Source organism: Telopea speciosissima, chromosome 2 (assembly GCF_018873765.1).
Source record: "Telopea speciosissima isolate NSW1024214 ecotype Mountain lineage chromosome 2, Tspe_v1, whole genome shotgun sequence".
Lineage (NCBI taxonomy): Eukaryota > Viridiplantae > Streptophyta > Magnoliopsida > Proteales > Proteaceae > Telopea > Telopea speciosissima.
In genome coordinates this window covers 76,550,591-76,563,868 of record NC_057917.1, presented here as the reverse complement: position 1 = coordinate 76,563,868, position 13,278 = coordinate 76,550,591, and the positions used below count along the sequence as shown (strand labels likewise).

At 38.2% G+C, this 13,278-nt stretch overlaps 1 protein-coding gene across 1 annotated transcript in view; it reads right to left on the bottom strand.

The window, feature by feature from the left end:
* The window catches only part of LOC122651631 (cullin-4-like), a 33,119-nt gene that overhangs the window by 4,798 nt on the left and 15,043 nt on the right, over window positions 1-13,278 (bottom strand). The window contains exons 4-9 of the mRNA XM_043845100.1: window positions 11,939-12,119; window positions 11,630-11,752; window positions 11,230-11,517; window positions 3,371-3,496; window positions 3,081-3,182; window positions 2,936-2,989 (exon numbers count right to left, since the gene is read on the bottom strand). Coding sequence (XP_043701035.1) covers window positions 2,936-2,989; window positions 3,081-3,182; window positions 3,371-3,496; window positions 11,230-11,517; window positions 11,630-11,752; window positions 11,939-12,119 — 874 coding nt within the window. The remainder of the gene's footprint in view (window positions 1-2,935; window positions 2,990-3,080; window positions 3,183-3,370; window positions 3,497-11,229; window positions 11,518-11,629; window positions 11,753-11,938; window positions 12,120-13,278) is intronic.

The window sequence follows — 13,278 nt, the reverse complement described above, 5'->3', positions numbered from 1 at the left end:
TCATCCATTATTGCATAATTTACTTGTTTTACTTGCCAATTATGTCTCATATCATTCAAACAATGTGTAGAATAAGCAATATTACATTAAGGGTTCGGCCTTTACTGCCAACCAAGGGTGCAAATCCAAAACACCAAATTGGGTGGTTTTTTTTTTTTCAATTTCGAAGAATTAAATATGTTTATTAAACCTAAAACAATCTTCCCTTAAAGTTTCGGAGCCAACTAAGGCCATTTGCTCACCGGAATTTCATTTCAAAACACACACAAAAAAAAAAGCACTGTCTCGCTGAGATCTCGAGGTCTCGAGAATCTTGACTTGGTCGAGATGAGTTTTCGAACCATGCTGACTAGCTCAATGGGGAGGATAAAGCCATAAGGGTATGGAGGCCTTACCCTCCCTGTTCACCTAGATCGGTAGGGACAAATAGTTAATTATCGGATTTAAACGGCACCCAATTACAGAACAGAAATATCACCATTTTTCTTTTACTTTATAAGAAGGTAATGTTATGTTAAACTAAAACAAAACCCCACACATGAACAAGTCCATGAACCCAAAACTCACTTTCTCATAAAAAGAGCATACCCAGTGCACAAGGCTCCCCATACTGCAGGGTCTGGGGAGGCCGGAGGGGCATATGTACGCAGTCATACCCCCACTTTTTGTGGAGAGGTTGTTTCCTTGTTGAAAGTTGGAACCCACGACCACTAGGTTGCATTAGAGCAATTATACCATTGCGTCAAGGCCCGCCCTATGCAAAATGACATTAAAATGAAAACGAGCACTCATCTTCACAAGAATTAATATTCCCACATAAGCTCTCTCCAACTTTCTCCACATTTGAGCCTACTAACTCAAATAAAGTTCTAAAAGCTGTGTTAAAATCACCACCGAAAACACAACCCCTTCATGGAAATATTTTATATCATTAACTCATTGACAAAGTGGACCAGCGAAAACCCCAAATACTTGATGCGATTTGGGGTTTCACAAACCCGATTTGGATCGCTTATAGGCCCAATCAATAACAACAACTCAGCCTTATCCCAACTAGATGCGGTCGGCCACATGGATCCTTGCAAAGACGAAATAATAAATATAATAGTAAAAGAAAAGGGCACGACAACATCAGCAACAACTCAGCAATATCCTACCAAATGGGGTCGGCTACATGGATGCCCTCTAATCATCTCTATTTGATGTCAAACACTCATACTAGAGACCAGGCCTAAACTATGCATGTATTTCCTCACTACTTCTCCTAGAGTCATTTTAGGCCTGCCCCTAGCTCTTTTATATCCTTCAATCTGAATCAAATCACTCCTCCATACTAGTGCATCCGAAGGCCTCCATTGAACATGGCCATGCCACCTCAAACAACTTTCACGAAGCTTATCCTATATCGGGGCAACTCCCCAATCAGCTCTAATATGGTCATTCCTTACTTTATCTTTCCTAGTTTTGCCGCACATTCATCGCAACATCCTCATCCCTGCCACACTTAATTTATCTATATGACACTTCATAACAGCCCAACATTCAACCCCATAGATCATAGCCGGTCATACAACTGTCCTAAAGAATTTTTCTTTAAGCTTTAAAGGGATATGTCGATCAAACAACACTCCAAACAAACCTTTGCACTTCATCCATCCCACTTTAATTCACTGTGACACATCATCCTCTATGTCACCTTCTGTGTTTATGATTTGACCCCAGATATCTAAAATAATCACTTCGCGGTCTCTCTCTCCTCAATTTTCACCATTTCGTTATCCGTTTTAGTGTAGCTAAAGTTACACACCATATACTCCGTCTTCGTTCTACTTATCTTAAAACTTCTTGATTCCAAAGTTGACCTCCATAACTCCAACTTACCATTACTCCCTGCTTTTGTCTCATCTACCAAAACAATATCTTCAACAAAAAGCATACACCAAGGCAACGCATCTTCAATGTTCCTGATTAAATTCATCCATGATAAGCACAAATAGTTAAGGGCTCCAACCTGATCCTTTGTATAATTCAATTGTAATGAGGAAATCACTACCTTGACCTCCCACGATTCTCACACTAGTCACCACGCACCATCATACATATCTTTAATTATGTCCACACAAAAAAATGAGGCTTCCCCCTCTTCTCTGTCGAAATTAACAAAATGAACAAAATAGGTCGAAATTTTAACCTACATTGTCCGAAATTATGCTTTCAATGTAAAAGCATAGTAATGTTTCGACAAAAATATTGGCAAAACGAAATAGCAGACCGAAATTTTGGTGTTAAACATTGACATTTCTATGAATCGCCTACCATTGCTGATAGCAGCAATTGCATAATTTTGATTTACACTAGATGGATATGCAACACAATTGTCTCTTCACCCGAGTCTCACATTCCACAAAGAATGATTAAATACATCATCAAATAAAAAAAGTCTAGGAGCTAAAAGTAGCAAAACCATACAAGCTTTAGCTGTCTTCCCGTCTCCATATCTGACTGTAAATCCTTACAATTTCAAGGTGTTATCCACACAGGAGAATGATATGCCAAATGTGCCCATCAAATGAAACAGGTTGCTTCATATGATCTTGACTGCAGTAATGCATATGCATCATGAGCTTCAATTAACAAAACCTTGAGGCATACTAAATTAAGCTGAAGAAAGGGTTAATGGTGCATTCAATATATGAGGCTCCCAACTGCAGAGGTAAACCAAGATTTTTTTCTTCTTTGTCAAGCTTTCAGTGACCTATAATTTTTTGAACAGTATAGGTTTCACGAAAGAGTAAGTCTTCTCTTCTAAATATACTCACAAAAAGAAAATCCCATCAACTGCACCAAAAGACCCCGAATTTTGCAACAAATAGCTCAAGTGGCAGTTACTTGCAACTCCTCAAAAAAAGAAGTAAAAAACAACACAATTACTTACCTTAAACATTCCTTCAAGTTTATTTGTAAACTGGCTTCCACATTCTGTCTTCAGCTGAAATTATAAACAAAAACTTCCTCATAAGATCATCAATCCTACAAAATCTATAAGAAAATATAATCAATAATCAGCATTCTGTCTATACCTTAGAAATCATTGATTTCTCTGCATCAATAGAGGCAGTCTTTCCTAAAAGCAACCTTTTCGCGAGATCCTTCTTATAGAATGCTTCAAAAACATCTTTACCCTTAATTACAAGGAGGTCAAACGTCAGACAAGCCAATCAGTATCCAAGAGTGGATAATATTTTGACGAGATGCACTGACACAAAAAGTAGAAAAGGAGCAGCAAAGCCTCATTAGAATATAAAAGAATAAAAAAAATCCTACTGACTGCAGAAGCTTCCTGGTTTCATTTAGTATCAGAATGACTTACTTGTATAAATCTGAATAAAACCAGGACTTTGTCAAGCATATTCTCCAGCTCCTCTTCCGATGTACCCTTATTACCAGCACGAAGCTTTTCATCCAGAAATTTTGCGATAAGCTCCGCAGGACGATTCTAATAAAAGCAACACAGCTTCATTTAATTCAAGTTTATTAAAATTTGAGAAGCACACAGAAATTAATATGAATGGGAAATAATGGAAGGAAGAAATAATTAATTGCAGTAAAAGCCTCATGATCAGAAACATTCCAAGACATCCTACGAAAACCAAGCTTATTGCCAAACGAAATATCAAATTTCTGTTTAAACTTTAAACAACATCGTATATCATGAAGATCAATATACTGCCAAGGTATTCCAAACAATAACAGCAAATCTAAAACGGCATGGCATTTGAATTATCTTAAGCAAGTTGAATGAGTCATTTTCAATGGTTCATCCCTCAGAATAATACATTAAACTTCATCATGTTCAAAGGAGTACTCCTGAAGGATGAAAGCAACAACTCAAATCATTCTCGGCTGCAACCCAGTGCAAGTCAATATTTCGCAGGTCCCAGGAGTGGTGCACAAGAACAGTCCTAGCCTTTGGCACTTTTGCACAAAGTGGACACCCTCAAGACTCAAACTTGCATCTTAATGGCTGCCTGAGTTTTTTACCATCAGACCAAGCTACAGCCCTTCAACAGTTCGAACGAAAAAAGATGGAATTTTTTTTAAAATACTTCTCCAGGGGTCAAGGACAGATTAAAGGGTGAACTACATACAAAATGAATGGGGAAGGAAACGAAGGGCCTTAGGGTCATCAATTGATTCTGAAACATTCTCTTCACCCGGAACGTTCATGGTCCCAGCACCTTTACCTGGCCAAGATCATTTCACAAACTTTATCAGGGAGCAAAGAGAGTAATTGGTTTTGTTGCAAGAGACAAGTACCAGTTGCAGATATCTAGGAGCCTACTATACTAAATTCTGCTGCTAAAACCAGCTATAGGTACAGCAGAGGCTACTGGTTCTGGTTGTCTGAGATCCAAACGCAGTCAGTAAACAGGAAATTCCTGTGGGATTTTTTTAAAGGCCCGAGGCAATTAAAAAAATATGGTTTTGAATGGCTACTAGGTAAATAGGTTTTGATTTTCTAGACGACTTAAAACTTTGGTATATGGGGGATAAAAGTAATAGAAGTGGAATGGGCATAGTAGTGGATAAATATTTAAGGAATGATGTGGTGGATGTTAAAAGATGGAGATAGGATTATACCCATCAAGCTTGTGTTGGAGAAAGAGGTTTCCAATATAATTAGTGCTTATGCACCCCGAGTAGGATTAGATGAAAGTAGTAAGTTACAATTTTGGGAATGGATGAATTAGTGCAAGGTGTTAAGTCAAGGAAAAAAGATTATTATAGAGGGTGATTTGAATGGACATGTTAGGAGAGGTCGTAGGTGTACATGGAGGATTTGGTTTTGGTGAGAGGAATGAGGAGGGGATCTCAGTTTTAGATTTTTCCTATGGCTTATGATTTATCCATTGTAAACACTGACTTTGAAAAGAGAGGAGAGCATCTAGTTACCATCAAAAGTGGGCATCGTAGTAGCCAAATAGATTTCTTCCTAACTAGAAGATCTGATAGATTGTTATGTAAGGTAAGGGTGTCAATTTTGGGTCAGAACCAAGAATCGGACCCGACCCAACCCACCCAATAGCTTATTGGTCCGATCCTGGATCTACCGATAAATTATTAGTCTAGTTCTGGATCTACCAATTAAGTTATTGGTCTCCCAACGGTACCAGAACCGATAGACCAATTAGGAACCATTGGAACCGAAACAAATTCACATTTTAACCCTATATATTATATTATTCTTATGACTTAAGGTCATGAGAGTTAAGGTCAAACCCTTTATTTTTTTAGTCTTTTATTTTGACTGGTACCACTAGTCTCATATGCTATTTTACCAAAGATTTGGCTGTTAATTTAAAGGTCTATTTGGGAATGCTAACTTAAGAACATACCTAAAAATAATCATAACTTATGAGGGTGGTGGTGTTCCTACTTATTAATTGATTACAAAACAAGAGGTAATATGGACTAGTTCTGTGATTTGAGAAGAAAAAAATGATAGTGGGTTGCATATCTCATGTGAATAAAATTAATATCTTAGTGTAATATTATTGAATATAAATAGCATGTGTTAGAGATTTTTTTTTTTTTTAAATTTGGACTGCTTGGAACCGTTTAGGAACCTGAACCGACCCACCCATTAGTTAATGGTCCTGGATCTCAAGTTTGGAACCAATTGGCTTATTGGCCCGGTTTTGGTCCTGACCTCTTAGGGCTGGAACCATTAAGGAACCAGACCAATTGACACCCCTATTGTACGGACTGGAAAATTATACCAAGGGAGAGCCTAACCACACAACATAGATTAGTGGTCATGTATATGTGCCTCAATACGCAGAATTGTAAGAAATGTGAGCTTATTTGCCCTAGGATAAGGTGGTAGAGCTTAAAAGCAGAAACCTTGAAATCAATTATTGATAAAGTGGTCAAACCAGGAAAGTGGGACTTTGAGGGAGACATTAAAACGATGTGGAACGAAATGACTACTTGTATTAAGAAGGTTGCTAAAGATGGTCCTAGGGGAATCAAAAGGAAAACGTCATTCCTCTAGAGAGACTTGGTGGTGGGATGATGAGGTTCAAGCAGCCACTAAGACTAAGAAAGCTAGTTTTAAGACATGGAAAAGGACTAAGGATGTAGAGGATCTAGAAAGGTATAAATTTTCTAGGAATGAAGCTAAGAAGATTGTGGGAAAAGCAAGGCCGAAGAAATATGAAAATATTTATGACAATCTCAGCACAAAGGAAGGGGAAAAGCTATTTATAAGATGGTTAAAATAATGGCAAGGAAGAGTAAAGATCTTGACCATGTTAGATGCATTCAAAGTGAATATGGTAAAGTACTAATAAGGGATGAGGACATTAAGGAGAGATGGAAAGATTATTTCTTCAACCTACTAAAGAAGACAATTCGAATAATAGAGTTCCAGAAGACTGTATTACCCATCAAGACACATGATGTCGTAGATATGTATGAAAGATTAGGATGTCTAAAGTAAAGAAGCTTTAAGGAGGATAAAAGCAGGCAAAGCACTAGGCCTAGATAAAGTCTCAATAGAAGTGTGGAAAAGCTTAAGAATTGTGGTCTAGCCAAGTTGTTTAATAAGATTATGACCACAAGGAAAATGCAAGATGAACGGAGGAGAAGCATTGTGGTTCTGATTTAAAACAATAAAGGTGATATTTAGAGCTTCACATACTATGAAATTATGGGAGAGGGTTATTGAAACCTACCTGAAACAAGAAACTACTATTACGGAGAACCAATTTGGTTTTATGCCTAGAAGATCCACGACATAAGCTATTTACTTCTTTTGTTTTATATTCGCTTTTTATGAGGTAAGACGGGCTAAATTAGGATGTTATTGATTAAATGTGTGTTGACATTTTTAGCAGACTCATGGAAAGATAGAGATTGCAAGAAGGATATCCATATGGTCTTTATTGACCTAGAAAAAGCTTATGATAGAGTCCCTAGAGAGTTAATCTGGCAAGTACTAGAGAAGAGAAGAGTTTCAAGTAAATATGTTGACATAATTACAGATATGTATGATGGTGTAGTAACTAGTGTAAGAACTGGGGGGGGTCCATAAGTCAAGGTAGTGAATTCCCAATTACAATTGGGTTACATCAAGGATCAACTTGAAGCCCTTATTTGTTTGCATTCATGGATGATTTAACCAGAGACATTCAAGATGAGGTTCCTTGGTGTACGCTTTTTTCTGATAATTTTGTTTTGGTAGATGAGGCAAAAGCGGGGATTAACGTCAAGTTGGAGTTACGAAAATAGATCTTGTGGAACCATATCGAATACGACTATACATTTTGTACCTTGCTAAAAGAACCGATCCTTGCTTAGCAACCACACATTGTCAAACCAAATCCAATTATCTCTAGATACGTTCCTTAAAAAACCTGATTCGTGTGGATCTTTTTATATCCATCAAATAAACCGAACAATTGTTACTAGAAGCAAGATGTTTCACAGAGAATTAACATAAGATGGATGAAGTGGAGAGGTGTCCGGAGTGTTGTGTGATCGACGTATTCCTTTAAAACTTAAAGGAAAATTTTATAGGACAATTATACGACTGGCTATGATGTATGGTTCAGAATGTTGGGCAATTAAGCATTATGTTGATAAACTCATTGTAGCGGAGATGAGGATGGAAGGAAAAGAAAGGAATGATCATATTAGAGCTAATTTGGGAGTAGCTCCGATACATGATAAGATACGAGAAAGTCGTTTAAGGTGCCATGGCCATGTTCAACCGAGGCCTTTGGATGCTCCAATATAGAGGAGTGATTTGACTTTGATGGAAGGAACTAATAAGTCTAAAGTTGGGATATATAAATGTTAGGCCTTTGATCCCATGGGTTTTCTATGTAATAGGTCACTTTGGTGGACCTAAAGTATGGGTAATTAGGTTGCATACAGGATAAGTCTTTATTCTTAGTTTATTTTCATGTTTTAGTGTTTTAAATTGAATCAGTCCAAAACTGGTTTGAACCAGTGGTTCAATTTAAGTGATTTTAGTAGTTTTTCTTTTAAGTGTTTAGTTGAGCTGGATTAGGACTTTGTTTTGAGTCTATTTCAGTTTTCAAATCAGTTTAAGTTACCTAATAGGTTAAGGATTAGGTAAGGCCCTTTTTAGTGTATGAGTCTAATTTTGAGTCTTTTATATAAGGTTGTAAGGGGGGGCAAGTATTGAACACGAATTTTGATATTAATGAAAAGCTTTTGCTGCTCTTCTTCTCCATTGAAGATTTTTGTCTTGTGTTTAACCAAGGCTTGTAGGATCGGTATTTGATCCGATTGACACCTGCAGTGGGAAGCCCAAGTGGTTCGTTGGTGGGAATGGTGTTTGATCCAATCGACACCTTACGGTGTGAAGACTGGGTGGTTCTTTTGAAGCTCTCCTTCAAGTTCTTTGAAGATCTCCTTCAAGTTCTAGTTAAAGATTCAATTTTTATTCAAGTTTCTCAATCAAACAAGCTGCTGCCAAGGAAATTCTGCAACAACAATGAGTTTGAATAATCCCCCACCCCAACAATTCTTCTTCTAATCCTTTCACAGCCCAAAACCCTAAATTCCCCCTTTTGTTTTTTAATTTTCCCATAACCTAAAACCTGCACAGACCAATCCAACCATCAAAACTACACCAAACCAAAACCGAATTTCCCTCTCTACCCCTATAGCCCTCGATCCAAACCCTAGCTCCATCCTCCCACTCTAAACCCTAGATTCCCTTCTTTTTCTCTTTTCCAAAACCCGAAACCCTAAACCTAAGTTGCTGCCCATTCAAGTTTACACACTTCCATCCATCAAAACATCTCAGGACCTCAACTGATAGACTCCCCTACATCAACTTGACATAACCCATACATCAAACCCTAACCCTATTTTGACCTAGCTGATTCACCTGTTCATAACAGATCCTGGTTGATTGGCTCCTAGTTGGTCTCCTACCAATCTAGGACTACATTACAAGGGCAGACCTAAAATGGCCCTACGAGAAGTGGTGAGGCGAGACATGCATAACTTAGGCCTTGTATCAAATATGACCTCGAATAGAGCTAATTGGAGGGCAAGGATCCATGTAGTCTACCCCATTTAGTTGGGATTATGCTGAATTGTTGTTGTTGTTGTTGTTGTTGTAGAAGGAAAGATCTCAATCTATGACATAAATGCCTTTCAGGTCCACCCTTCTTGAGCCACATGGAAGGCTGCTATGGTCAAAGAGACTGTTTTGGATGGGAAGCAGCCCTCCCCAGGGACAGCCACGCACCAAGGGCCAAATTTCCATCAATCCATCGTATGGTAGAGGGTGTGAGAAATCATTAAATTGTTCAATCACCTTTTATCCTAGTTGTTGTAAACTGACTAAATCATTAAATTGCTCAATCACCTTTTATCCTAGTTGTGTTTTTCAGGATTTCCAGACAAGGAAGATGATTGGTGGCGAGCGTGAGAAGGATGATTTTTACTATTTTATCAGTGTCGCTTCTACTGCTTCTAGTGTGTCTTCTACTCTTCAGTGGCATTACCAATTGGGACATCTTTCTCTTTCCAAACTCTAACATATGGTTCCCAGTTCCAAGACTATCGTATGGTTCCCTTTTCCAAGACTATCTCACGACTTAACATAAACTCCCGCCTCACGGTACACTGTTTAACATCTTAAATCTCTCTCTCAGAAAAAACACTGCCACTAAACCTTAAGAGGCCACCATTCTCAAGAGCAAAAAGCAGAGTATTTCCAGGTTGTGGTAACTCTTAGATCTGCTTTTTGCTTCCAAGAATTTTTTTATATCTTTTACAACCTCTTATCCCAAAAGCTCGAGCTGTTAGGAAGGGCCATAGTTCAAAATCTCATTTCGGTAGGCCATTTCGGTCAGACAGAAATTAGCGAAATTCGCCGAAACAGTGTATTGCTTCCATGAATTTTGCTTGGCCATTTCGGGGGGTAAACCGCCAAAATTTTGACAAAACAGCGCATTTTTTAGACTGAAGTGAGTGAAATTTTGGAGAAACAGTGCTGATTCTGGGCTTTGCCTCCTGTTTTGTCTCAAACATGTCAAAATTAGCGAAATTTCGATGAGTTTTTAAACTATGGGTAATGTAGTTCTAGATTAGAAGGGATCTAACTAGAAGCCAAATAACCAGGATCTGCTATGAACAGGGTAGTTCAGCTTGGTCAAATTAGGGCACACAACACGCACTACATGCACAGAACAATGTATATGAAGTTATGTCTCATCTTAGTTGTGTTTTTCAGGATTTCCACAATTCAACAATATATATGAAGTTATGAACACCCCCTACATGCAGGCCCACACACACACACAGCTCTACACGTGACACCATCATATGATGGTGCCATCACGTGGCACCAAGGGTATAAGGCATAGGGGCACAACAACACACAACATAAACCCCTGGCACATACCAGGGATCGAACACCTGACCTTCTGACTCTGATACCATGTTACAACCATTTATCCCAAAAGCTCAAGCTGTTAGGAAGGGCACACAACAATGTATATCAAAATCTTTTCTTCTTTCTATTAAATTTTTTTTCAGCAGTCATACATAGAAAAACAATTTAATAAAATAAATTAAAAAAGGGAAAAGGTTATGTACAATGCCAGCTCAAAAATGAAATTGCACACCCCCTCACATACAGTTATCACTGTTCATGTGAAGGGGTGCTATGACATAATAGCCCCTGCCACTTTTGCCAGATTCCGAAGAAGGTTCATTTATTCACCCAAAACTGCACTCAGGCAGTGTAAAGAACCCTCTCCCATTAAAAAATATGTATCAATTTAAACATAAATTAGCAACTCCCAGGAAGCCCAGTTCTCCAGAGCAAAATTCTGCAGTCAGTACCTTATTTCAAGTTTCAATCTTGTTTACAAGACTTCTTGCATAAATGTATAATACAAGGTAATTTCTCTATTATCTCCGGTAATATTGACGATGCTCTAGGTAGTATGAGTCTTTGAAGCTTATTTATGTGTCTGGGAACAAGTCTTCACCAACATAATTATGTCACTTTCGTAGTTCCTTTTGTAGATATAATTAAGTCATTCTCAGTATTGAATTATTTATTCACTAAAAAAAAGTCATTCTCAGTAGTTCACTGCCACTTAATTGTGTTCTTTCTTATTTTTCATTTACTACTTTTGCTACTACTGGATGAAAAAGAGTATGCATACCAACCTGGCGGAGATTAATGAGATGCTCAAATGCATCCTTTATGGTGTTCGAAAATGACTCGTTCCTTGAGAAGCTTTCTTCCCAGATTGTATCGAGAGAAGCCTTAAACTCTAAAATACAAGGAACCAGATCTTTGTCTTTCTCTTCATCAATAACAATGCCCTGCCCAGCACCCCGGATGTAAGAACTAAGGGCTTGTCGTAGTAATTCAAGGGCATTGACCCTTGAAAATAGTGTGTACATCCTCCGAAGGTCATCAATTCGATTTCCATCCATTAACATTGTGAATCCCTGACAAGATAAGAAAACAACATCCATTCACCAAAAAAGGTTTTATCATATATGGAAAGAACCAGAAAAGCAGGGGACCATTTAAAACGGAAAGTTAATTCAGGATCGAAACCTTATCAAGAATTGCAGAAGTATGTCGTTCAAGAAGTTGCTTTTCTGCAGTTGCCACCAGTGGCTTTCTTGTACTTGCGTCTAAGTAGAGCATGCACCTTTCATGTTCTTCATGCAACCTTGACTGCAAGAATGTATAATCTCAATCCTTTCAAACTTAAGAACATATAGTGCAACTTGGTGTCCAAGAACAACTAGAGCCTTTACAATCAGAGACAATTGCAAGATAATGTGCAAAATCTGGGAACTTATAATGAGAAATACTAAATCAAGAGTCATATATAGTCAGAGGAGAATCAAAATAAAGCACCTCCACATGCTTCAAGTAATCCGGAACATCTGATTGCTGCATGTACTTCACACCCTCAGAAGCATAAAATTCAGATGTGCACTCGAGAAATGGCTTTTCAAAGCTTTCTGAGTAAATTCCTAGAGCAGTAAACATCTTCAAAAGATGGTTTAGGAGCGTCCTGTCAATAGCTTCACCTAATCTGATAGATCAAACAAAGAATGCAGCACATTAGAAGATGAAATCAACTTTCAAAGTATTAACCATTCACAGAGGGATTGAGCAATAAAGTTATGGCTTATCCAACCACGTTTAGAGAGCTGCCATAAACATGCCAAAATACTAAGGTTCATGCAAGCAATCAATCAACAAAGCCAAAAAGACTAATTTTCAAATCCTATCACTTTAAGGAATCATAGAAAGAACATGACCAGCATAAACTAGTCAACTATACAAGATGAATTTTCTTACAAAGATATTATCACTAACAAAAAGAGACTGTAAACCAATTGCAAGACCCCTTTGCAGGTTCGCAAGAGGGTTGGACTGGGACAAACCAATGAAATTTTTGCACAAGGTGAGTGCCCCAGACGCGAACCCACTCTTCACACTGGCAGACCAAGCTCTAAACATCACACCAAGCAATGGTCCACAAGAAATTTATCACTATATAAAAGCAAATCAACTCCAAGAAACAGCCTCCCTGCAAAGCGGGGTAAGGCTGCGTACATTATGACCCCCTCCAGAACCCGCAGTGGCATGAACCTTGTGCACTGGGTACACCCTTTTATATAAGCAAATCAACTCCTAACCAGTTCACTGCAAAGTAAGAGCTAAAATAAGACACCTAATGATGTAGATAAGTTCTACTCCAAGCAGTACCATCATCGCAAGAAGGGAGGAACCATGCCTCTACCTTAAGCCTGCAGTTCCTTGAATGAAGAATGAACCTGTTCTAGTTTAACTGAACCAGGTTCAGTTGGTTCAAGGTTCAAGCCAAACCAACCAGATCAGATGTTTTTCTGGTTCACATCTCACCCAAAACCAGTCCTAATTAATCCAGTCCGAGTCTAGTCAAAGAAGGGACAAAAGAAATTTATGCATGCGTGTGGAATTTGAGAAGCATCATCTAGTTAGTTACAACTATTATCTAAAGTCTTAGAAGATATTATTTCAGTCAATAAGTCGGTTCATTGATGGTTGTGCAAGTCCTTGAAAATGTAAGTCAGTTCATTGATGGTTGTATAAGTCCTTGAAAATGAGCAGTTCAATAGATAGTAAAAGAGTATAGGAGAAAGTCCCAATGAGAGTCAAGAACCCTCCAAACCGCTCTATAAAAGGGTTGCCTGTAAGAATTTTGA